The 26780-nt window shown below is 49.9% G+C and overlaps 1 protein-coding gene across 3 annotated transcripts in view; it reads left to right on the forward strand.

The window, feature by feature from the left end:
- The window catches only part of SH3PXD2B (SH3 and PX domains 2B), a 121625-nt gene that overhangs the window by 13181 nt on the left and 81664 nt on the right, over positions 1–26780 (forward strand). For all 3 annotated transcript variants that reach the window (XM_082456412.1, XM_082456411.1, XM_082456410.1), the window contains exon 2: positions 18406–18486. In XM_082456412.1, coding sequence (XP_082312538.1) covers positions 18406–18486 — 81 coding nt within the window. The remainder of the gene's footprint in view (positions 1–18405; positions 18487–26780) is intronic.

Below are 26780 nucleotides of genomic sequence, written 5' to 3' on the forward strand. Positions count from 1 at the left end.
GCTTTGATGCTGAGGTTCCTAGTGGACCAAGCCCATCGTGGTGCTCATACATTGGGTATGACTCTGTTGACTCGTCTCCTCCTCTCCCACCAGACCCTGAATCCCTCATAGTCTAAGGACAGGTGCCAAGCGTGTTCCTTGAATGAAACCATAACTTCTTGGGCTCTCTCAATCCCTGGGTCCCATGATTCTAGGATGATGGCCATTGATGATATCCTTCAGCTGACTCAGAATTGGATTCCTTGTGATGACCCCCCGCTGACACCAGACTGAGCATTGTATCATAGTGGTTAAGGCACAGGCTTTGGAGGCAGCCAGACCTGGGTGTAAATCCTGGCTTTGTCACTTTCCACCAGTGGTTTAGGGTGCGTCACTTAACCTTTCAGAACTTCAGTATCTTCATCTGTAAATGGAGGAGTCATCCCAGTTCCTGACACATAGTAAACACTCAAGAGAAAAGTAACTAATTCTCAGTCTAGTCCAGTGGACACAGATATAATATTATAACCCCTTGGGATGCTACTAGGTTGAACCATATGAAATTGTCAATTTTTGACTTAACAAGTGGCAATTTCACTTAGTTCAACCTAATGATCTGGGTTTGGTTTGGGCCTAAGGAACTTACTTTTGCATGGAAGGGGGCAAAGGGCCACCACTGTACCAGGTATCTCACAGACATTATCCCATTTACACTTTACAACAGCCCTGAGAGACAGGTAATACTATTCCAGTCATCCCCTGGTATCCATGGGGGGATTCGTTCCAAGGCCTCTTATGGATACCAAAATCCACAGATGCTCCAGTCCCTAATATACAATGGTGTAGTATTTGCATAAAACCTTTGCCCATCCTCTCGAATACTTTAAATCATCTCTAGGTTACTTATAATACCTAATACAATGTAAATGCTATGTAGATAGCTGTAAGTACAATGTAAATGCTATGTAAGTAGTTGCTGGGTCACAGCAAATTCAAGTTTTGCTTTTTAGAACTTTCTGGAATTTTTTTTTTTTTTTTTTTAATCTGAGCTTGGTTGAATCCTTGGATGCCAAGGGCTGACTGTATTAGCATCCCCATTTACCAAATGGGGAAACTGAGGCTCCTGAGTAGCTTGCTCAAGGAAGTGGTGTAGCCAGGATTGGAACCCAGGTTTATCCAACTGAAAGTCTGTGCTATTTGCATTGCTGCTGTCTTGAGACTGGGCTGCCTGTTCCACATGGTGTGGCTAGAGAGCTCACAGCATTCTCTTGGGCCCCTTCACCCAGGAGCTGGCAGCTGTAGCCTGAAACTCCCCGAGACGCTGCCTGTGGGACCCCACATTTCTTGTTCTGGTTTAGACAGTCAGCTTCTGCAGTTTTCTTCTGCTGTGTCTTTGGCTTTGGTTGGGGGACTGGAAGGGGCATTCTGGAGTCAAACAAACCTGGGTTCGAATTCTGGCATCCTCCATAAACAGCTGTGTGGCTTTGGACCAGCCCCCTGACCCCTTTGAACATCAGTTTACTATGGTGTGAAATGGGATGGATAGTAAGCTTCACTCCATAGGGTTCCTGAGAGCAGAGTGCTGGGGATTTCACAAGTGCTCATTAGTGTTGGTCCTCAGCTGGAGAACCCCTATGCATCCCTCAAGATCCAGAGCAGTTGTTTTTTCATCTGGAAAGCCTCTCCAAGTGCCACCAACAGAATTAGCCCTCATCCCCTCTGTGCTCCAACAGCAGCTGTAAAGCGCTTCTTAGAGGGCCTGTGGCCTATGAGAAGACTCTACTACGGTCTTTTCTGTTGAGTACCTACTGTGTGCCAGGCACTGTGCTGGGCCCTTTAGGTGTGAACCAAGACCCATCTGACCACATATGTCAGGCTTTTTTCAACATGTCCCACAGCCCTGGTTTATTTTATTTTATTTTTTGGCCACGCCATGTGGCACGTGGTATCTTAGTTCCCCGACCAGGGATCAAACTGTCCCCCCTGCAGTGGAAGCGCAGAGTCTTAACCACTGGACCGCCAGGGAAGTCCCCCACGGCCCTGGTTTAGATCTTAGCTCTGCCACATGCTGGCTGTGTGACCTCGTGTGAGCCAATGTCACCACATCCCGTGACGTAACATAAATGAAGGACTTAGCATAGTGCCCAATCGGCCCAATAAACGTGGCCCATTTTGATTCTTTTTCATTACTCAGACAGCTTTATCCCTACTGCCTGTGTGCCTTGCACATAGTGGGTGCTCTTGTTGGCTGCCCAGTTCTCCCCCCTAGGCAACCCTGCTAACACAGGAGAGGCCCTCTCTCGGCTCCATTTCCTGCATTGCCCTGGGCTCCTCTGAGGCCTGGCAGCCTGGGAGATCTCCACGAGCCCTCAATGCCTGCCTTGGAGGCTTTCCTAGAAAGCTAGCCTTCAGGTTAGTTTCGGCCGAGCCTGGCTCCAGCTGCCAGCACCTCTGCTTGCCATTGGAAAGTTCCCCGTGCTGCTTCGGGCCAGATGTGTGCAAGGCTGTGAGTTGGCAGCCAGAGGCCCGGGCTGGCGCTGCACACCCGGTCCAGCAAGTGTTTCCACCAGCTCCGTGTCTCCATCTAGAAGAACGGAGGTGCTGTACCCGGCCGGCCCTGCAAGTGGGTCATGCTGCTCGCCATCTGGATGAGACTCCGGCAGTCATGGAAAGATGGGCGCCAGGGAGAGGCAGTTGATTAGATTTCACAGAGTGACATTTGTGACTTTTCCCTTTAACTTAGTTCACCTCAAAAGATTTGAGTTGGCCGGCCTGAGCCACCCGTGCCTCACCTCTGTAATGGGGTTATCAGTGATTGCACTCAAAGCTTCCTGTAAGTCAGGCCATGTGCCAAGCTCCTGTCCTGCATTAGCCTGTTGAATCCTTAGCCAACCCTAGAAAGTAGGTACGACTATTCTCTCCATTTTACAGATGAGAAAATAGAGGCTCGGAGCCATGAAATGACTTGTAAAGTCCCACAACAGCTTTAAACTGTAGAGCCGAGAATCATACCTGGGTACCCTAAAGCCAGTGCCTATCTTTTTTTTTTTTAATGACACTAAGGAGTGATTGTTATTTTTAATTTTTGACTTACATCTGTGCAGGAAAATTCCCTTTTTTGGTATAGCATTCCATGAGCTTTTACACATGCGTAGGTTAATGTAACCACCACCCGAGACAGGATGCAGCATAATTCCATCACCTCCTAAGAATTCCCTCGGGCTGCCCTGACTCAAATGGTATGGGATGCTGCTTCCACCTGCAATTGGAATTGCTCCTGCGCTGTTCTCTTTTTCTCCATCGCCTGTCCAGAGAGGTCTTGGGGTGAAACGTGGACTTCTCTCCCAGGGCTGGGCCCTGTGCCTGCATTCTTCTCTGTAACAAAGCTGGTTCTGTTTCCAGCACCCTTGGCAGTTGAGCTGTTCACTCAGCCATTCCAAGAGCATTGTTACCCCAGACTCAGAGAGCCTTGAGTGAGGTCACCTTGATTTATGACCGTGTGGCCCTGTCTTGGCTTTTTGTCTGTCTGTCCGCCTGTTGGTCTCCCACCAGGCAGTTCCTGAGAGCCCCGTGTTACCAGGCACTGGAAAGATTGTGGTGAATGAGACAGACCTGGCCCCTGCCCCTTGAGGGCTCCCAGGGGAGTGGGGTGACAGTCACGTGAAGAGAACAGCACACCCAGAGGAATGTGTGCTGAGCGACGGCAGCCCTGGTGGCTGTGGGAACCCAGAGAAAGGAGGCCAGACCCAGACTGGGGGTCTCCAGTAAGGCTTCCAGGAGGAGGCAGCCTCTAAGCTGACACCTAGGAAGTGAAGAGTTGCTACAAAGGTGAAGGGAGAGAAGATCCTCCCTCCAGAGGCAGTGGCAGGTGCAGGGGCCAGAGGCAAGGGAGCACCTGGCCAGGCGGGAGCAGGAGGAGGCCCCCTAAAGCCCCGACATGCCTTTGTTGTCTTCCTCGACTAGGCTGAAAGCTCCAGGTGGACGGGGGCTTCTGTCTTCCTCGTTCACGGCCATATCCCCAGCCCTCGGAAGGGAGCCTGGTGCACAGTAGGTGCTCTTGTCTGTATTTGCTGAATGAATGAATGAACGAACTGAGGTGTTTGAAGCAGAGGAGAGACACGATTCAATTTGTGCTTTAGAGAGACCGACCCTGTCTCCCACCTCCTGGCCTGGCACCCCTCTGCCCCCAGGTACAGTCTGAGACCTCAGCTCCACCACCCGCCTGAGTGGGCTGGGGACAAGGAGCATCTTCTCTGCCACTCACACCACAAGCACTTGTCTTTGGGCCCCATTCCAAGCAATCACTTAATTGAAAAGAGAAAAATTGGCAACCGGCCACCCCCGGAGTGTCACTTGCTGTGGCGCCTGAGCTTGGTGATTCCTGTTGCTGACTCGGGACAGGAAAGCTCTGGCCTGGGACCAGGAGAGCCGAGGCCTGGCCTTGGGGATGTGGAAGGAGGAGAAGGGACTTCAGAGGCTGAAGGAGCTGGGCTTGGAACTGAAGTCGCTTACTTCCCAACTGCGTGACCTCAGGCGTGGTGGCATCCTGGGTTTCCACCTCCCCAACCTGAGGGCGCCCCCCCCCCTTCCTGCCAGGTGTTTCGTGATGATTGACAGGATGTTGGTAAAGCACCTTGCAGAGGGTCAGCGCATAGCGGCAGGTTCCCCAGCGTGGTTGCTGATTTTATTTCGGCCCCCCCCCCCCCACTCACCTTGGTCCTGCCTCACTCTGACATCCTAGGTTTCAAAGGCATCATGACACTCAGGCGGCATTTCTCCAGGATTAAACTTAATGTACCTTCTTTAAAAAGATAAATATGCGTACCTCAGCACTTCCGGTGGCAGTGCTGCTCTGGAGTGTTAGGAAATCAAACACACTGCGGGTGTTGCAATTCCAGAAAGAGGTTGGAAGTGCTGACCTACATAGGCCAGATGCTGGGCAGACAGCTGGAGAGAGCTGACAGATCGGAACCAAAGGGAACGTGTGGTCTCCACGGGGAACAGCAGAATCATGTTTCCCATTAGTTAAGCCGGTGGAGCCCATCCAACTGCCTCTGCCCTCTCCTCACTCTCCTCCCTCTCCTTGCTCACTCCCACTCTCCTCCACCCTTCTCTCTTTCTCTCCCTCCCTCCCTCCTATCCCCCCACCCCCAGCCTGTGTCCTCCACCTTAAGCCTGGGCAGCAGATAGCCAATGAGGTGGATCTGGAGCCCAGCCAGTCATTACCAAGCTGCTCCCAGGAACCACCAACCCAGAAACCCAGCCAGTGTGGGAGCTTTATTGGGGTGGCCGGGGAGGTCACACTTAACCTTTTAAAGTTGGTTTCTTAAACCAGGGTTTATAGACTCTTGGACTCCCTCGGACATATTCCCAGGAACCCTCTCTGCAAGAAGTGGGTTCATCTAGATCTTGAAACTAACACTGCTGCTTGATTTCAGGGCTGCACGTGTTTTTGTATTTAATGAAGGTTGCTCTGGCTGCAGTGCAGGACAGCTTTAGTTATCCTGGGCTAAGGACTTGCTGCAGAAACTGTGTGATCTGTGAGCAGAAGCCGTAGCCCCTCAGTATGCTGCATGAGAGACAGAGTTTTTCCTCCCTCTGTCTAAAAAGGGCTCTGCTGTTTCTCAGGTCTGAGAAACAGCATTCTGGAGTGGAACTCCGGCATCCTCAGCACCTCCCAGGAGGAGCCCTAGGTCTGGTTCCAACTCTCCTCCTTGCACGCTGTGTGGCCTTGGCAAGTCCCTTCCCCTCTCTGACCTCATAACCCCAACTATAAAATGAGGGACGGTCTAGAGCAGGGTTTTTGTATATTTTAAAGTCTTGGAACCCCCTGCTGTTGGCTTGAAGCAGGCAAAGGAGGACTGTGGGCAATGGAGGAGCCCAGGCCCTGTCTAAAGTCTCCACTGATGGTTGCCTTGTGGCAGTGCGGACCCACAAGGTCTGGCGATTGGGCCTGCAGGCTGCCAGGTTACACCCTCTTCCATATATAGAAGAGCTAAAAGTGGCAGTGCCTAGTGGAAACCAGGATGGAGAACCCAGAGACCGACCCACCTCACCAGGAGCCTGGGGCTTCTTGCAGGACAATTTGACCGCTGGCCTAATCACCTAAGAACTCTCCAGATTTAAAGTCTTTTTGGGGAGTCATTGTGCAGGAGGCCCAGAGGGGCATGAGGAACTTGCAAGGAAATTTGGATACTGCCGTGGAAGTGGAAAGAGTCCATAGCTAAGAGTGGAACCCTTAGTAAGTCGCTACACCCCCCGGTCCCTTTGTTAAATGGAGGGGTTGCTCTAGAATCAGGGATGTGCCGTACACATCCTCCCAGTCCCCGGTGCCCAGGGCAGACATTGCTAATGGAGCACGGAGCTCTGTCTTGCTGATGTTCCTTTCTCACAGCCCTTGCAGGAAAACAGCCCCAACTCTCTCTGTCCCACTGGTGCCCTCTCTTTAGATGTTTTCTTTGGTCTCCCAGGTCATTCCAGGTTCCCCACCAGCACTGTAGAGCCGGGAGAGGGCTTCCAGCTTGAGAAATGTGGGCTTGTTGGCCTGTAAACAACAGAGCTCCAGACAGAGTGAGAATGGCAAGGAATTCACTAAAACAGCACTGCCCTCATTGTTGATCATCCTATCGGCACCATCACAACGTTTGGCATAGCCACAAACCCCCTGTACTATATATTCTTAATTCAGTATTCTTCAAATTGACTCTTTTACTTCGATTATTTTTAAAGGGAAACTTTAGCTGTCCACCATAAATGGAAAACCAGCGGCCCTCGCTAGAAATAGAAGGAAACGAAATAGAAAGGAAAAAGAAAATCAGTGTGTTAAAGTTCTTCCTGGCAAGTGTTGCCTGCCCTGAGGTCTTCTGTCCCTTCTTCAGGAAATGAGACCAGCAAGTGTTGGAAGGGGTGTTGAAAAGCCACTATTGCCAACTTTCTGAGCCAGTCAGGGCGGGAAGGGAATGGCAGAGACTAACTTTCTCACTATGGGATTCCCTGCAGTTTAGTGCCGAGCCCTGAATCACCTAAAACCAGCTGCTGTGCCCGAGCTCCGGCATACCTTGAGACAGTGATCTAAGGAAAGACCGTCACTTTGAAAAGCGCTTGGACCAGACCCTCCCCCAGATTTAAACCTCTGGCCACTGCAACCCAGATCAAAATGTAATCACTTAGTCATGTGACGAGTGCAGAAGCCACACCCCTTCTAATTAATATCAGTGGGGAATTACAGCCACATTCTTTGCCAGCCCTAGAAACCCCACCACAGAGATTTGCAAAGCAAAGTGAGATCGGAGGACATTCCCCCGTGCCTCAGGGATCTTATTCACAGGGCAAAAACACCTTCTCATGTTCTCTAGTTCACGTGATGAAAGCATATGAGATCACAGTGCTCCCGAGGTGGGGCAACAGCTGTTTCATATCATCCTGCCCTGGGGATGGCTTATCGATGGAGTTCTGGGGCCTTTCCAAGAGTTGCGGCCATGGGCAGAGGTGTGGGCCAGTGGGTCTGCAGGGATAAGGCGTGTCAGTTAAGCAGAGCTGCCTGGAGCTCGCCTGTTTCTGTTACTTAGCCGTGCCCAGGCCTGGCTCCAGGTGTTGTTCAAGGGCCTCTAAGCTTTGTTCTGTTTTCAGTCTTTATTCATGGATGACCTGACCTTAGAAATGGAGCATAAATTTCTGTGTGTCTAGTGGGGTCCCTCCGGGCACTGGGAGCCTGCACTGCATTGGGCTGGGTTGGACCTGCCAAAGGAGGTGACTGCGGAGGAGTTAGGAAGCATTTACGGGGCATCGTCCCTCAAATCCCAGCCACAAGCAGAGATTCTAACCAACACAGATTCCATTTCTGGAGCTGTAAAAAAATATCTCATTCGATCTTTGCCCGTGAGGTAGGAAGGATGAGTGTCCTTATCCCCATTTTTCAGAGAACACGAAGGCTCAAAGGGGCAAAAGACTTTCCCGAACTTAGAAAGTGAGGTCAGGGCTAAGACACCCTCTGCCGACTCCCAGCTTCCTCCCATCCCACACTCCCACCTCTGTCGTCGGCTGTACCTGCACCCAGGAGGTGCTCCGTGATCTGGAAGGATGTTCCAGAGGAACGGCCCTAGGACTGAGCCGAGATAGCGAGGGAAGATGGGGTTCAACCTTGGTGTTCCAGACAAGAGAGTGTGTCACAGACACATTTCTTCCTGTTCTCCTAGGAAAGTGACTTTTTCGTTCTGATTATAAAAGAAAATACACAGTAGAAAATCTGGAGAATACAAGAAAGCTTCAAGAAGAGAATTTTTAAAGTCTTAACATATTCCTACCAACCCAGAGCACACCATATATATACATGTTTATATATATATATGTATATATCAGTGGTTTATATACATACACACACACTTTATATACAATATAGTCAATCCACATTATTTGCCGATTCCGTATTTGGGAATTTGCCTACTTGCTAAAATTTATTTCTAATCCGACATCAGTACTTGTAGTGTTTTCCCGGTCGCTTGCAGATGTGGGCATGTGCGTGGCAGCAAAAACTGTGTGGCCTGAGGTGCATGTTCCCAGCTGGGGTTGAACAAGGCAACCTCTGCCTTCTTGTTCCAGCTCTTATACTCTGAACAAGTGTCTTTTTCATGGTCTCTATTGCCACATTGTATACATTCTTGTGCTTTTTTTGGTCATTTCGCTGTTTAACATGGCCTCAAGCGTAGTGCTAAAGGGCTGTCTAGTGTTCCTAAGCTCAGGCTGTGATGTGCCTTTTGGAGGTGTTAGGTAAGCTTCGTTCAGGCATGAGTTACAGTGCCACTGGCCATGAGTTCAAGCTTAATGAATCAACAATATACATTAAATAAGGTGTCATTAAACAGAAACATACAGCAAGGCTGTGTATTGATCAGTGGATGAAAATGTTGTGATCAGAGGCTCACAGGATCCCAGCCCTCGTTTCCCCTGGGAGCTTTGGTTCTGTGTTCACTAAGTCCGCATTCATGTAATACACAAATGAAATATACACAAGCACACACATACACTTATATACTGTATACATAATTTGTTTGAGATTAGATTATGTTGTTTTAGACTGTTCTTTTACCTAAGATAATGCCTGAACTTTCCCCTGTATCACAGAATTCTTTTAATTGCACACAAACCTTCTTCATGCTAAGAGGGAAATTAACAAGAAGGCCAGGCCCCGGCGTCATAGCGGCCCTGGGTGGGCAGGTGGGCCCTAGAAGCAGGAGCTGGAGTGTGGGCGGGAGCCAAGCAGGGCTCTCCCTGCCTCTCCCTTCTCTGCCTCTCCTTCGTTCGTCCCTCTCTGCAGACCCAATGTCTGTCACAAACTGGAGGTGGCTCTGGCTGCAGCAGCATCCTCTTGGATGGAGCCGATATATTCAGGTCTGATTTCAGGTTCCTGAGAAACTGACCATCCCTGGACCGGTCAGCTGTGGCTGTGAGATGGAACAAGTGGTACTTCTCATGGAGGTGGGGGTCCACAGATGAACTCTTGGCATCTGCCAGGGGGCTTTTTTCTTTTCTGTCTTCCAAAAGCAGTCTAAGTTGAAGAAAAGTGGCCTCTGGAGGCCCCGGGACAGGGTGGTCCTCAGAAGACAGGGGTCACTGTGGCCCAGGCTACAAGACACCTAATTCCATCTATGAATACGTGGGATTTCTCATCCTCTTTATGGCAGCTCCTGGCAAGTCAGACTGACCTGGGACTCCCTGGGATGGTCCTCACCCCCAGGTAGAGGAGGGAAGGCCAGGGCTGCTAAAGCCCTGGCACCAAGCAGGCTCACGTGTGTGGTGGCCCAACATTTGCTCCCCTGCACTCAGGCTGAGGCCCAAGGGTTGGGGTGGGAGGTGGCAGGGTCTTCCCCCCAGACACCAACGGGGAGGGATCAGGGCCCTGACTCACCCGGCAGCTGGGAGACCTGTGCCCCAGGCTCAGGTGAGCTGGGCCTGTGTTCCCAGGCCCAGGAGGGGCAGTCCCTCTGCACGCCCCTGGGGCCTGGAGAAGACAGTGGAGGAGGCAGCGCCCGGGGGAGATGGGGACAGATGGGGACTGAAGGGTGGGCTGCAGGAGGCTCACCTGCAGAGACAACGAGCAGGGGCGAGGTCCTCTCAGCTTTATGTCGCTGTGTTTAGCTCACAGTGAGGAGGAGGATGATAGCTTCTCTTTATGGAACATTTACCGTGTGCCAGGCCCCAAGCTCAGCACTCTCCATGCATTTTCTCATTTAATCATCACGCTGTCACGATCCCCGTTTTTTACGGAGCAGGAAGCTGTGTCGCAGAGAGATAAAGCTGCTTTCCCAAGACCACGCAGCTAGTTGAGATGCAGGCAGAGGGTGAATCCAGGCCCTCTTAAGCCCTGAACTCAAAAGCCTCCCAGCAGGCTCTGAGGAAGAGGTAGAAAAATGAGCAGCCATCTCCTTGGTCCAACTGTGGCCCAGCTGCTGGGTGGGGGCATGATTCCCCAGTGCAGCAAGGCCGTCAGGGTTAGAGGTAACCTGGGTCAGAGTCCTTGCTCTGCACTGTGTAGCCTGTGACCTCAGGCAAGTCACTGCACTTCTGAGCCTCCATCCCTCACTAGGACAACGTGGGAGGTATTAGCCTGGCCTGCAAGCTCGCGAGGATTTGGGAGAGAGCAAGACCCAGTCATCTGCCCACCTCGACCCCAAGCACCCTGGCGTGGCTGACTTAGAGGAAGTTTAGAAACCCAGGACTTCTGGCCCTGTTGACACAGAGGCCCTGTGAGAAACCCAGACCTGTGGAGTCTAGACTTTGCAAATCACGCAGGCCCTGATGCTGAGGTTGTGTAAGAAGGGATTTTGCTGGTGGCTAATTCCGGTTTAAGGCCTCCTCCATGGCCCTCGAACACCAGTGTGGTCTCTGTGCTTGCTCATTCCCAGAGGGAGGGGTTGTGGTGAAGCAGGACAGGAGCCAGAGAGGGCTTGACCTCCTGGCATCTTCGTGTCTTCCTCATTTTTTTTCCACAAAGTACAGATTTTCCATTGTGCTCAGAGCTGAGCATACAGCATTCAGTGTATGTTCAAGACAAGCATGGTTCCTGCTGTCAGCAGTTGCTGTAAATTGTAGTCGACTTTGTGATGGGGGAGTAGGTGCCAAGGGGACATGCACCAGAGAGACCCAACCTAATATTGGTGGGGCGGGAGCAGTCAGGGAGGGCTTTCTGGAGGAGGTAGCAATTGAGCTATGCCCTAGGAGTAGACTTGTAGACCATCCCACATTCTGGATTTATCTGATTGTTTCCTTACGTGTCATTTAGCTTGCTTTTCTCCCTCCTGTACTTCCTATGAAGTGGAACTTAGGTCAAGAGACTTGAGATTCAGGTTAAATATTTTGGTGACAATACTTGACAGAAGGTTTTGTATACTTCCTATTGCATCACCTCGGGGTCTAATTATCCCTCTTATTGGTCACGCTAGGTTTGATCACCTATTACAGTTGTGGTCGCCAGATCTCTCCATTGAGAAGGGACATTTTTCCCTTTGCTGGGAGACTAATCCCTGGGGTGATATCTTCACCCCGTATGACTCTCCTTTTCTCCAACAACCTTTCACCCCGTGGTTCAGCATCCATCAAGGATCTTTCCAGAGTGGCTGTGACATCTTGATTTCCCACCAGCAATGTCTGAGAGTTCCAGTGGTCCCACATTTTTGTCAGCACTTGTTTTTGTCAGTATTTTTTTTTATCTTAGCCATTTTAATGGATGCGTGGTGATCCTTCATCATGGTTTTAATTGGCCTTTCTCTAATGGCTAATGATGTTGAATATCTTCTCATGCACTTATTTGCCATCCATATATCCTCTTTTTTTTAAATAAATTTATTTATTTATTTATTTATTTTATTTATTTATTTTTAAATTTTATTTATTTATTTTTGGCTGTGTTGGGTCTTCGTTGCTGCACGCGGGCTTTCTCTAGTTGCGGTGAAGGGGGCTACTCTTCGTTGCGGTGCATGGACTTCCCATCGCTGTGGCTTCTGTTGTTGCAGAGCACCAGCTCTAGGCGCACGGGCTTCAGTAGTTGTGGCACGTGGGCTCAGTAGTTGTGCCTCACAGGCTCAGTAGTTGTGCCTCGCAGGCTCAGTAGTTGTGGTGCACGGGCTTAGTTGCTCAGAGGCATGTGGGATCTTCCCGGACCAGGGATCGAACCCGTGGCCCCTGCATTGGCAGGCAGATTCTCAACCACTGCACCACCAGGGAAGTCCTATTTATTTTATTTTTGACTGCGTTGGGTCTTCATTGCTGCACGCGGTGCTTCTCTAGTTGTGGCGAGCGGGGGCTGCTCTTTGTTGCAGTGCGCGGGCTCTAGGTTCGCAGCCTTCAGTAGTTGTGGCACATGGGCTCAGTAGTTGTGGCTCACGGGCTCTAGAGCACAGGCTCAGTAGTTGTGGCACACAGGCTTAGTTGCTCCGCGGCATGTGGGATCTTCCCAGACCAGGGCTTGAACCCGTGTCCCCTGTATTGGCAGGCTGATTCTTAACCACTGCGCCACCAGGGAGGTCCCCATATATCCTCTTTGATGAAGTGTCTATTCCGATCTTTTGTCTATCATGTAATTGAGTTGGTTGTTTCCTTACTGTTGAGTTGTGTTTTTTGTTTTTTGTTTTTAAATATATTCTGGATATAAGTTCTTCTTCAGATATGTAGCATGCGTTTTGAGGGCTACACCAGGGAGAAAGTTTTAAGTGTCATTTCCAGGGAGCATGACATGTACTATGTAAATCTCTGAAGGAAATCTGCTTATTTATTTATTTACTTATTTATTTAAACTGTGATAAAATATACATAGCATAAATTTTACCATTTCAACCATTTTTAAGTGTACAGTTCAGTAGCGTTAAGTACATTCACATTGTTGTGCAGCCATCACCACCATCCATCTCCACAACTCTTTTCATCTTCCCAAACCCATTAAGCACTAACTCCCCACTCCCCTTTCCCCAGCCTCTGGCAACCACCATTCTACTTTCTGTCTCTATGAATTTGACTACTCTAACTACCTAGTATAAGTGGAATCACACAGTATGTGTCTTTTTGTGACTGGTCTTTTTCACTTAGCATAATGTCCTCAAGGTTCATCCATGTTGTAGCATATGTCAGAATTTCCTTTTTTAAGGCTGAGTAATATTACACATTTTGCTTATCCATTCATCTATCAGTGGGCGCTTGGGTTGTTTCTACCTTTTGGCTATTGTGACTAATGCTGCTATGAAAAAGTCTGCTTTTAATTCCTTAACACCAGGCCCTTGAGTATTAACTGGGTTTGGGATATAATCCAAAAGCCAAGGTCAGATGTGTTAGGAATGCTTTGGTTGCAAGTAACAGAAACTAACTTATACTGACTTTAAATAAGAAAAAAGGTTTGGGCTTGTGTGTGTGGAATGTCCGGGATGCCGGGTCCAGGGGTTCAAGCAGTGTCACAGGACATGCCACTTTTCTCTCCCTCTGAGCTCTGCTTGCTTCTGTGCTTTCTACGTCTTAAATCACGGTGTGGAGCTCTCCCAGCTCGCCACTGCAGTGGGGAAAAGGGTCTCTTTCCTGATCATGCCATCCGAAGTCTCAGAATTGAGTCTCAGCAGCCTGGCTTGGGTGACGTGCCCATCCCTGAACCATTGTTGGGATCATGGGCTGGTAGATTCTGGATGGCCAGGCTTGGGACACATGATACTCCCTATCACAAAGACTAGGGGAGGGAGAAAGGTGACCCTCCAAGGGAAATCAGGGGCTATTACCAAAAGGAGAGAGGAGGTACCAGATAAGGAGGAATACCGGATACCTGCCATGAGGGAGAAACGAACTGCACAGCTCATGTGTGCCGGGCATTGGGCAAAGCCCTGTGTACCTTAGTTATTGCAGTGAGTCCTCAGGGGAGATTGTTGTCCTCATGTTAGAGAGAAGGACACTGTGGCCAGAGAGATTGGTACCTTGTGAGTTTCACCCAACAGCAGGGCTGGCATTAGAACCCAGTGCATGGGCTCTTTCACCAATCCCCAAACCGTGGGCAAGACCAAAGCCCTACATTGTGACAATTCTCATCAAAAAGTTAGATCTGTGCCTAAAAATGCAGACATTGTGTTCAGAGGTTGATTCCAATAAACCAATTAGATCTGCTACAGAGTTCTTGTACCGTAGGGACAGAACTTTAAAAATTGTAAACAAGGGCTTCCTTGGTGGCACAATGGTTAAGAATCCGCCTGCCAATGCAGGGGACATGGGGTCGAGCCCTGGTCCAGGAAGATCCCACATGCCACAGAGCAACTAAGCCCATGCGCCACAACTACTGAGCCTGTGCTGTAGAGCCCGCGAGCCACAACTACTGAAGCCCGCACGCCTAGAGCCCGTGCTCCACAACAAGAGAAGCCACTGCAACAAGAAGCCCACGCACCGCAACAAAGAGTAACCCCCGCTTGCTGCAACTAGAGAAAGCCCACGTGCAGCAACAAAGACCCAACTCAGCCAAAAGTAAATAAATAAATAAATATTGGGAGATTGGGATTGACATATATACACTAATATGTATAAAATGGATAACTAATAAGAACCTGCTGTATATAAAAATAAATAAAATTCTAAAATGCTGGATAAATAAAATTTTATAAAAATTAAAAGAAAACCACAAAATATTACTGACAGAAATGAAAGAACACCTAAATAGAGTGACACACCTAAAAAAATAAATAAATAAATATAACTAACTAAATAAATAAATTTATTTTTTTTTTAATTGTAAACAAGAGATCAAGAATGAATTATGTAAGCAGAATTTTTTTTTTTTCTGTTTATGGGTTTATGCTTTGGGTTGGTTTTAAAATCTTTGATGATCTTTTATTTTATTTTTTTCTTGTTTTTAATCCACATTGGCATTGTCCTTCGCAGATAGTCATACAGACTTTGTTTATACATCCCCCAGGATGGGGACCTTTGGTAAGGTATTTTCTGGGACTCCATTTACCCATCCGGAAGGTGGGGCCATTGGGTTGGCTGGGTTCCGTGGTCCCTTTCAGATATGGAAAAGCCCCCTTGCTAGTTTCCCTGCCCCTTTTCAAAACCATTTTCTACACAGCAGCCAGAGGCATATAGATGGATATTTTTTTAAAACATACATTAAATTATGTCAAACGCCTCCTCCCCAGCCCCCTGCACCCCTCAAAACTTCAATAGAATAAAAATCCCTCACCGTGGCCTATAAGCCCTATAAGACCCTCGTGATGCAGCTGCTGCCCCCACTGGCCACATCCCCTTCCCTAACAGCTCTGTCCCGCCATAATGGTCTTCCGGTTCCTCAAATATTCCGAGCATTTTCCGGCCTTCGTGTCTTCATTTGTACTTTTCATTCTGTCTGGAATACACTTTCCTCAGCTCTTCCCCAAGCCAGCTCCTCATCCTTCAGGTCTCAGGTCAAAGGCTGCTTCCTCAGAGGGACCTTCCCTCCCAAGGACACCCATCGCCACCATCCCCATCTTGCGCTACCACAGCAGGCTTTGGGGTCCTTCCTAGCACTTACTGTAACTTAAATTATATACGTATTTCCTCATCTGCTGGTTTATTGCCCATCTTCCCACTCTCCAAGGGCAGGGTCCGAGGCTGTCCTGCTCCTCATTGTAACCCAGCACCTAGCAGAGGGCCTGGTACACAAGAGGTGTTTCATAAGTGTTGTAGAGTGAATGAATGAACGGGAGCCATTCTAAATCGACATGCTGGAGTCTTGGTTAAGCAGAATTGATGTTTTCTTTCTTTCTTTCTCTCTCTGTCTCTCTTTCTTTTCGTTGCTGCGCGTGGGCTTTTCTCTAGTTGTGGTGAGCGGGGGCTACTCTTGGTTGTGGTGCACGGGCTTCTCATTGCGGTGGCTTCTCTTGTTGCGGAGCACGGGCTCTAGGTGCGCGGGCTTCAGTAGTTGTTTCACGGGGGCTCAGTAGTTGTGGTGCACGGGCTCAGTTGCTCCACGGCATGTGGGATCTTCTTGGACCAGGGCTCGAACTCGTGTCCCCTGCTTTGGCAGGCAGATTTTTAACCACTGCGCCACCAGGGATTCCCCTGTTTTCTTTTTAATAAGACTAATGACTATTCAGGTGGCTTTGGAGACAGCTCTTTTTGTCGTAAAATCACTTTTTCAGGGTGACTCTGCCTCCCAAAGGATGCCCTGCCCTCTCTTTTGGCTCTATGAGGTACCCAGGACTAGTGGGCACAAACAAGGGGGGAGAGGCGGGATACCTGAATCCCTGGTGTTGAAATAGTCTGTCTTTCTGAACTGGTGCCGGGTAGGCACTGGGGACTCAGAGTGAAGGGTACTAAGATTTCTTGAACTTTTCCTGTCTGCCAGGCAAGGAGCTGAGAGCTTTACCTCCGATAATCATCACAATTCTATGTAAGATGGGCTCGATGACCCCATTTTACAGATGGAAACTGAGGCCCTGGGGATTAGGAAATTGTGTGAGTCTAAAGTCCAAATGTCTTCCTTCCTGCCTTGCTTCACTGAAATGAAATAGATGTTGAATTTAGAGTGGTTGTTCCTGGTGAACCCCTTAGCTGGGCATTCAAGGGCACCTCCCATCTTGTCTTGATTTGTCTTTCCATTTTTCATCTCTTCTCACCTGAAAAATCTTCTCCCATAAGTCCCTGGTGTTCACAATGGGCTCTGGCTCTGGCCCCCCATAGCTCCTCCTTTTCCTGTTTTGAATGAAGGTATCCTAGCGAGAACTCATTTGGGAAGAGACTTTGTCTAAAACTGCTTTGGAAACCACTGCTAGGCGTGGTCCCCCATACTCCCTGAGCTTGTCTTTGCTCCACCATCACCCCCCACCATCGACAGTCTCTTCTTTCCTCTCCTGCTGTCTAGATCTACATGTCCTTCAAGGTACACCATGATGACTTCAAGCTTCAGAGATCTCTCCCGCCCCCCTTCCTGCATCCGTCAGGGCTAAATTACATGTGTCAGAAACCAACTTAAACTGGCTTCAAAAATAATCCCAGAGTGTGGGTGTGGCCCAGGATTTACTGGCTCAGGAAACTGGACAGACAAGGAGTAGATTGAGCTACAGGCAAAGCTGGACCTAAGGGTCAGACTGTGTCATCAGGAATCTACTGATACTGGCCTCATTCTCAGGCAGGCTCCTCCCAAGCGATGATGAGATGGCCCCCTGGCATCTCCATGTTGCATCCTAACAGCCTAGCAACCTCAAAGAAAGAGAGCTTATCTTTCTCAGGGGTCAGAGCAGAAGTCCCGGGGCTGATTCTTACTGGCTCTGATTGGCCCGGCATGGGTCATGTGCTCACTTCTCAACCAATCACTGTGGACAGTGGTACCCACCTTGGTGTCTAAGGGACTGTGTTGAGGTAGGGAAGGAGGCTCCCAAGAGAGAAGTCAAGGCACTCTGGTTGAAAGAAAGGTTAATCAGTACCAGGCAAAAAATAACAGACGTCCACTGCGCACATGTTACTTATCTTCACTTATGCACGTGCTGTCTCCCCAGCTCACCCTCCACTCACAGAGGCAGGGGCCCTGCCTGTGTACCGCCATGGCCTCTTTAATGACACCTAGCCCCTCGTGTTTATACAGCATTTCTCTGTTTCCAGACAGCTTTCACATATGTATGTTTTAAGTGTCAAAATTACCCTGTAACCACAGATAATTTGTGCAAGCCAGGAATGGATGTGCTGACCCTATATCCCTTGAGTATCCAGGTGGTGTCCAGGGCCACCAGAGCCCCCAGCCAGATGCTGTGACCTCCTGCTGCCACCTTGGTTTGCCCGAATTTGTTGTCAATGTATTATTTTCTGTGTGTGCTGTGACTTGTGACAGAGGTTGAAAACATGGCCCTGTGGTTTATAAAGTGGCTCTCCATCCTCCGTCTTAATCGAATCCTCACACTCTCCTGGGAGGCAGCGGAAACAGATGCTGTTAACCCAGTTTACAGATGGAGAAACTGTCATGCAGAGGGAAAAGATGACTCAGCCCAGGCCCTAACTGGAGAAAATGGCGTGATGGCTTAGCTTATGAGAAATACAAGAGAGCTAAGAGCCCCAGGTTGCTGTGACTTCTGACAAGTCAAAGTTTTAAGAATGATGCTGACAAAATAGCCAGCCCCGTGGCTCTCTGAATTGAGTGGGGAGTAAGAAATCACGAAAGTAACAGCATCTCCAGAGATGAGCAGGGTGCTTATGCTTTCCTATACTTGAGTTCATGTAATCCTTTGCACAACTCTCAGAGGTGGGGTTATTCGACCCATTTTATTGAAGAGGAAGCTGGGGCTCAGAGAGAGCAAGTAACCCGTCCAAGTCATACAGCTGGTCACGGGCAGAGCTGAGATTCAAACCCAGGTCTTTCTGACTCTGAACTGCTTTGGTCTTGAGTCCTGGAGATGGAAAGACCCCCTTGGTGTTAACGCCTGTCTCCATCCCTCTCTGCAGGTCTACATCATCCGTGTCACGTGGTCCAGCGGCTCCACGGAGGCCATTTATCGGCGCTACAGCAAATTCTTTGATCTCCAGGTAAGGATTTGGGGTCTCCGGTGAGCTGCAAGGTGGGAAAGAGTTTATTTGGACTTACTTTCCACTTTGACTTCAGAGCCACAGTGTTCTTGTTTAAAATGATGTCTATGCACTTACCTCAGCAGCACATATACTAAAATTGGAATGATGTAGAGAAGATTAGCCTGGCCCCTGTGCAGGGGTGACATGCAAATTTGAGGAGCGTTCTATATTTTTCAAAAAAGGGTTCATCACTTTGGGGACATAAGTAATGGGCTGTATTGCTTTATGCTTTGATATTCAATATTTTCCAAATAAAAGAAAGGCTCCTGTTGACTGCTCTAGAACGGAGGCTAATCTGGAGATCGTTTCTGTTGGCTTTGAAGTGCAGATCTTGAACTTGTGTAATCGTGTTTGCTGGTGAGTTCAGTTGTTGAGTGTGTTCAGACCTCGTGGCCCTGTTCTGCTCTCAAGACAGACCCACGTCTGTTGCCTCACCTTGGCCTCCCCTCCCCATCAGGCTCCTTGCTCAGCTCCTAAAATGCCTGCCGTGCTCTGAGGGCACCATGCTCACCTTCTCCTCTCCTCTGAGGCCTTTGCATTAGCTCTTCCTCACCTGGAACACCTCCTGCACCCTCCAGCCCCCTCGTTGTCTCATCCTCTGGGAAGCCTGGTCTGACTTCATTCCCTGGCCAGCGAAGGCCACCTCTTCTGCACCCCACAGCTCTGTATCCCTCTGTCCTGACTCTGTATTGAAGTTGTCCGCCTGTCCCCCTCTAAACTAGGACTCTCATGGGCAGGAACCACATCTTCATTAGCCTCTCTTTCCTTCATGTTTTATTCAAGGACACTGTATGTATCCAGTCAATGTTTGGTGAGTGAATGAATGAATGAACGAACGAACGAACGAAGGAATGACCTATAACCCCCCTGAGCACCACCAGGCTCACAGGGAGCCTATGTGGACGGCTCTGCGTGAGCCCCTCCCCAGTCGGGTAAAAGATCTCGAATCCATGGGTCAGCAGCATTATCCTGACGTCACCAAAGGCCAGCAACTCAAAGCAAGTGTGTCATGAAAAGTCACAGTGCCTGATATGATGGAACAAAGTTCTTTAGAAAACACAGACCTCAGGAGGAGATGGGAACTTGCCCGGCTTCCTGAATCCATGAGTGTTCACTGCCACTTGGTGAGGGGCTCACATACCTCGCAGGCCAATGTAAGGCCTCATCGAGATGACTGTCTTCTTTCCCTCTGTGTACCGGTTAGGATCCTTTGGTTGCAAGGGACAGAAACCCAGCTCAAACTGGCCTACGTAGATGGGGGGATTTAGGGGGCTGGTGTGACAGAAGGTCCTGGGAGAAGGAAACTGGCAGGCTTCAGGTGCAGCTTGATACAGGGTTCCCCTCTGTGTCCTCTCACCCAGCTTCTTCCTCTTGTTCTGAATTCCCAGTTCCCTGATGTTGCCTTTATCCTCAGATCCCACGTGGTTGCGAAATGCTCTGGGCTCACACTTAGCAGGAAAGAGTGAAAGGTCACTTTGCAGAAGTCCCAGCAAACACAGTGTTGTGTTTCATAGGCTCATCTCGAAGCCAGTCAGTATGGTTGAGGAATGTGATGGCCAGTGGGCTTATCCGGTTCCTGCTCTGCCTCTCAGTCATGGGGGTGGGGACTGAGACCTGGAGAGAACAGCTGTGATCAGATGTAGAGAAGGCATTGTGGGGACATCAGGAGACAGCCCGGGTCCTCCACGCACCAGCCTGTCTTTCTGCCTTCCATGTTCTCTCTGGAGGTGACATTAACCACCGCCATCCTTGGTTGAACAGACCTAATCTGTTCCTAAAAATGTCAAATAGAGAATTTTCAGAGCCTGTGTTCCAATATTTTAAAAGGGGGAGGGGAGATAATAATGTGCTCCTAACCTGTTTCCCCAGTATCACCAAACAATCTACATTATAAATTGCCAAGAGTCATTGCATACTGGACAGCAGTTGACACCAGTTACCTAATTACTTAATATGTAATGAACTCATAAGTGATGTTTTGTGTTCACTATGCAACAAACCAAACAGTATCATATACAAGTGATATTTTTCTTCTGGTCCGCAGCAAACATGTACCAAATGTCAATACTCAAAGAGGCTCTATGGTAAAGATGTTAAGATACCATCTAAAAGGGACTTGGCAGGAGCAGACACGGGCATGGGCGGGGGAAGGGCTGACCCTGGAGGAAAGGCAGGAAAGATGATAGCAGTAATTCCCAGCACCTCCGAACGTGGTCCTGCGTGAGAAAGACAGAGATCCACACCCTCTTGCCCAGACGCAAGGGTGATTTATGTAGATCCATTTCGGCAGGTCTTTAGAGCGTGGGTGTTGGGTAAATATTTTGCAAGTTGCTAGACTGATTTTTCGTGCACCGAGGGTCTATGTTACACGGGCGGCGGTGCTACCTATATTTTTGCCTTCAGAGGCCTCTTGCCTGCCTGATGCTTCCAAGAAGGAACAGAGGGGGCAGAGATGAGTGACGTGGGTGATTGCTAGCCTAGGGATTATTGGCATCCACAGAGCAGACACCCACTCAGCTAGCTTAGGCAGAAACCAGATGGAAACCAGAGCCAGGAGTACAGCCGGCCTCACAGGGGCCCGGAACCAGCAACAGAATGACCCACCGGAAGCCTGGCAGCTCCCGGGCTGTGTGTCACGTGGCCACAAGCTCTCCCATCGAACCTACTCCCTTTCCCGCCAGCCCCTCTGGACCAGCTTCTTCCGCTGGCCCTTTGGCCCGCATCCCCCAAACAACACCTTCAGTCCCCAAGTTGAAATGCCCTTCCCTGTGTCGAGGCACTGGAGTTGGTGGGTTCGGCTCCAATCTCTGGGAGAGAGCATCTGAGTGTCAGCATCCTGGGCCAGAGTCCAACCCCCGAGCCTGCTAGCTGTGGCCAGAGGGGTGGGGCGGGTGGGACAGCATCATCTAGAGGAGGAGGTTCAATGAGAAGAGGGTGGGCAGGAGGCCCTGGTGGCACGGATAGAAATGTTCACTGCTGCCCTTTGGCAGCCTGTGGGCCAGGCAGTGTGTGGAGAAGTTGACTGTGTTACCGAGTTCCCTATTCCAGCCTCGCCCAGGGCTTCAGACCTTGACTTCTGGGGTTAGGCAAACCTGGGTTCACTCACATCTCAGCTTTGTGTTTTCAGGTCTCAGCTCAGTGTCACTGCTGTATGTTTCTGAGCCTCAGTTTCCCCATCCACATACTGTATTAAGAATGAAAGCACTTTGCTCACATCTGTCGTGACAGTTCAGTCAGTTGTGTGTGCCTTGCTCAGTAAGCGTTAGCTGTCATCTGCTGTCGCTCTGCTCACATGGGATTTGCCCAAGGTGACATTGTTTGGGAACGTTTTTGAGCCAGGGTTGGATCACAAGGCATCCTGGTCTGAAGCCTGCATTCCCTCCACTCTCCTGCTCTAACTCAACTTTCTTATTTCTACCAGAACTTAAAAGCGAGGTTTCCTTCCCTCCAACCCCAGCATAATTAGTAAGAATTGGAGGTTTGCTGCAACATAAATAGCTGCCTTAGACTCCCCTCCTGTAACAAAGTCTTCTAAAGACAGGGCTTAAGCCAGCTTTAAAGAGTCCCAGATGGGCAACTGGAGTGGGAGAGTCCTGGAATTCCAGAGGGTCCTGCTGTCCTGGAAATGGCCTGCCCCGCCCCCCAGCCCTGCACCTGAGAGAGGGAAGCTGGAAGAAGGGGCTGATCCCAGGGACCAGGCAAGGAGGCCGGCCCGCGTGGGGCTGCGACACCCTGAAGTTGGATGATTTCATGATTCCCCCCTCCCCTCCCTCCCTGTCTGGCGAGTAGCCTTGGCTTTTGCAGCAGTAACTTGGCTCAGAGTATGGGGAGGGTCAAGCTTTCGTGGAGGAACAGCTCGGCCAGTGTGGCGTAATGGAAACAGCAGACGACTCAGTCAGGAGACTTGGGGCCCAGCCACCTGTTCTGTGTGGCCGTGGGCACACCCCTTAACCCCTCTGTGCCTGATTGTGATTTCTTCATCGGTAGCATGGGGGTGATGATAAGGAAACAGCTGGCATTCCTGAGGTACTGCCTGCTCAGCATCAAGATGTAGTGACTCATTTAATCCTCATGTCAAGCTTATCAAATGATACAGATGAAGAAACCCAGGCTCAGAAAGGTTAAGTCATTTGCCCAAGGTCACACAGCCCATGAGCATTAGAACTCGGATTTGAAGCTGGGCAGGCAACACCAGGGTCCACAGTCTTGGTCACTCTGCTGTGCAGTGCTGCTCTTACAAGTGGCTACTTCACAAGGCTCCTTTGGAGTTAAAAGTGATGATGTGTGTCCGGAAGAGGCAAATCCATAGAGACAGAAAGCAGATTAGTGGTTGCCAGGAGCTGGGGGGAGGGAGAAAGGAGGAGAGACTGTTAATGGGAACTGGGTGTCTTTTTAGGGTGATGAAAATGTTCTGGAATTAGATAGTGGTCATGGTTGCACAACCTTGGGAATATACTAAAACCCACTGAATTGAACACTTTAAAAGGGTGCATTTTATGGTATGTGAAGTAGATCTCAATTTCTTTTTGTAAAAAAGTGATGATGTGTGTGAGAGCAGTTTCTGGGCTGTCGAGCCCTGAGCTAATGTCAGCTGTTGGGATTATTGATAGGCGTGAGTTGCTGCTAGGAACTGGCATGAAGATTAGAGCAGGCGGTGATGCCAGTTTAATAGAATGGTTAAGGCCCTGGGCTTTTATCCAAATGCTGCCACTTCCTGGCCATGAGACCTTGTTTTAGTCAGAAGTGTTTTAGTTGCAGATGACAGAAACCCAGTCCATATGGATTATTCAAAAATTACATTGATTAGCTAAATGGAACTGAGAAGACTAAGGGTACTTGGCTTCAGGTATGGCTGGATCTAGGGGCCACAGGGTCAACCAGGACCTGCCTTTCTCCATTTCTTGGTCTCCTCTGTGTCCAGGCAGGGTGTTGTCTGGTATGGTGGCAGCCACAGCTCCCAGCCAGCTGTATCCAGCGGTCAGCTCAGTGACTTCAGGGAACAAGAGAACACCCCAACGGTTTCAGCACAAGTCTCATTGGTTCATCTTGGGTAATGGCCAGGCCAGTCAGGGCCAGCCCAGGAACTGGAGTAGAATCAGCATCACATCCATGCTGACTAATAGAGGAGTAGAAGATTCCCCAGAGGAAATCAGAGACGTGCTGCCGAAGAAGGGAAAATAACCTGTAAATGACAAAAAAGTAAATGTCCCCTCTGGTGGGGGCAGGACACTCAGGCAGAGGAAACAGTCTGCAGAGAGGCCGCTGGGGTAGAAGGAAGGAGCATGACTCAGGCTCCTTCATGGGAAAAGAAACTCACAGTCACCAGCAAAAAGGTCCCCTTTCTGACAGATCACCTTCTGATATGATTTCCCAACTCCCTTGTCTCAGGAAAGCTGGACTCTGATAGTCATGCCCACCACTACTGGTTAACATCTGGCGACGTGTCTCACTCACGTGAGGGCGCAGGCGGTAGAGCCCTGGGCTTGGAGTGGGAAGACCTGGTGTCAGGTCCCAGCCCTCTGCCTGACTGGCTGTGTGACCTTGGGCAGGGCCCTCAGCCTCTCTGAACCTCCCTTTCTGCCCTCATCTGGGCACACTCTGGAGAGTCCATCAGAGGGTAACAGAGGGAGCTGGCCTCCGAACAGGGCACTGGGCGGGGACAGGAATGCCTGGAGAGCTGAGGGCAGCGCCTAGCGGAAATGTGGCTGGTTGAATGACATCATAACAATATCGGCGACTGTTTACTAAAATGCACTAGACGTCCATTTATACGCCGTCGCATTTAGTCCTCACTTACAGGCATGAAGTCAGTGTTGTGTCCACGTCACAGATGGGGGAAGGGAAGCTCAGAGAGGCAGAGTCACGTGCCTAATAAGGAGCATGGCTGGACTCAGGCCCAGGTGTGGTTGAGTCTGAAGCCTGTGCTCCTGCCTCCCGGAGGTCCAGGATTGCCTTCGAATCTGTCTACTCTTAGAGTTCTGTCCTCTGAAGACAGCTGCCCTCTGAAGGCCCATTCGGCACCTCCCTGTGAGATGCAGGCATAGTCTATCCTGCAGAGGACTGCTCTGAGCTGAACACGAGCCCTGCACAGACACGCCTCGGATGCGTGACGGGTCCGCTTCACCCTGTGCCATGTGACCTTTGCCCTCTGAGTTTTCCCACTAGTTCATTGCATCCCCCAGGCCGAGGTTCATGGTCATCCCTGGAGCCAGGGCTTCCCTCACAGAGGGCACAGTGAAATGTTTGCAAGAGTTCAAAGAGTGTCCTCTGTGCCAGCCAGGGAACTCAGGCAGGCCTTGCTTCCTGGAGGAGGTGACATCTGAGCAGGGTCTTGATAATGAGTAAGGAGTTGCCCCACTGACAGGATGGGGGAGGGCATCCCACACAGAGGAAACCATGTGTGCAAAGGTGCAGAAGTGTGAGAGAGCAGGACCATGAGCTGGGCATCTTGCAGAATTCCGACAGCGGGGGTGGCATGAGGGGGATGCACAGAGCCAGCTGGGTCACCCTGCCCGGCAGGGAGTTCTCGAGAGGAGCACCAATGACATGTGTCCTGTAAGCAGGAACACTCCATGCTTAGGGGACTGCTTCCAGGCACGGGGGCTTTCCGGGGGATCCGTTTCCCAAATGCAGCACATCACAGAGCTGAAGGCAAGCCAGAGGCGGCATCTTGATCTGTGCCTCTTTTTTTCCCCAGAGAAGGGAACCGAGATCCGGAGACAGGAGAGGCTGTCCCAGGTCACACAGCAAACATCGTTTGTTTCCAGTTTCTGTTGAGATAGAACTGGCCTGTCCCCCTTCTGAGAGTTTGGTAGCCCCAGATGCACTTAATGAGCTTTGGGGACTGTCTGCCCAGAAGCCCCCAGGCTCCACCGCAGAAGCCAAGGGGAAAGGAGTATATTCTCCCGTCTTTTCTGGGAGCAGGTGTAGGAGGGGTGGGGCTGAAGTTCTCGCTCCCTAGGCGGGCCTTGCCCAGCTGGGAAGACATCCCAGCGAGCTCCTAGTCAACACCTGGCCTAGGATTCCACCAACCATCTGTACCCAAATACTGCCTTTGCTGGACCCTGAGACACACTCTTTTCCCCAGACATTATCTTCTGAAATTGGGGTATGCCTCCCACATGTTTTATACGCTTAATGGAATATTTGTTCCCTTCCATCTGAAAAGCCATTGCCATATTGATGGTATAGAGCTGAGAAAATATGGTAGCTGCCTTTTTTTCACACAGCACAGTCATCCCTTGGTATCCCTGGGGGAATTGGTTCCAGCACCACCCCCTTCATGCCCCCCGCCCAACAGATACCAAAATCTGACGACACTCAAGTCCCTCATGTTAAATGGCGTAGTATTTGCTTATATCATCCTCCTGTATACTTTAAATCATCTCTAGGTTACTTATAATACCTAATACGATATAAATGCTATGTAAATACAAGGTAAATTCTATGTAAATAGTTGCCAGCCATGGCAGAATCAAGTTTTGCTTCTTTGGAACTTTCTGGAAGTTTTCTCCCCCTCGAATATTTTTGATCTGCCATTGGTTGAATCTGCAGATATGGAACCCAAGGATATGGAGGGGCCAACTGCAATTCTTTTTTTTTTTTTTTTTGCAATTCTTTATTTGGAAAACAGAAAGAGGCAAGGTGTGTTGGTCAATCGCGTCTAAGGCCCAATGCAGGTCCTGCTGCCGCCACCTGGAACATAATTTCTCCTCTCCTAGACAATGGCTGACCAAAGCAGTTAACCACTTTTTCATTCATTTGTTCATCCATTGATTCATTCATTCTTTGCATAAATATATCCCAAGTGCCTACCACGTACCAGTGAGGGGGGCGGGGCAGGCCACCGGGCAGCCCAGTAAGGGGGGCGGGCTGAGAACATGCTGCCCTGACTGGGAGGGACAGCAAGCAGGAAAGAAGTGGACGGACAAGGAGGGGCGGGCGGCAGGCTCCAAGGGGCATGTCCAGGGGCATGCCGACATTTAGACAAAGCAGCTCATCGAGGGGACAGAGTCCCCAAAGACAGCCAACCATGTGCTGTAGAGCAGGCCCAGGTATGTTGTCGTGTCCTGCTCTGAGAACCACGTGACTCCCTGCCAGTCTGCAGCTGCCCACGATGGTCACCCCGGCCCTTCTGCACTGCCTGCTCTTGCTCTTCTGGGATGCGGGGCCTTTGTCACAGTGAGGGAGGAAACCTCTCCAAGTCCAGCCTGCCGCTAACACGAACCACGTGTGGACCTCCACGCCAGCCT

The sequence above is a fragment of the Balaenoptera physalus genome (genome assembly GCF_965194825.1).
Source record: "Balaenoptera physalus genome assembly, chromosome: 3".
Lineage (NCBI taxonomy): Eukaryota > Metazoa > Chordata > Mammalia > Artiodactyla > Balaenopteridae > Balaenoptera > Balaenoptera physalus.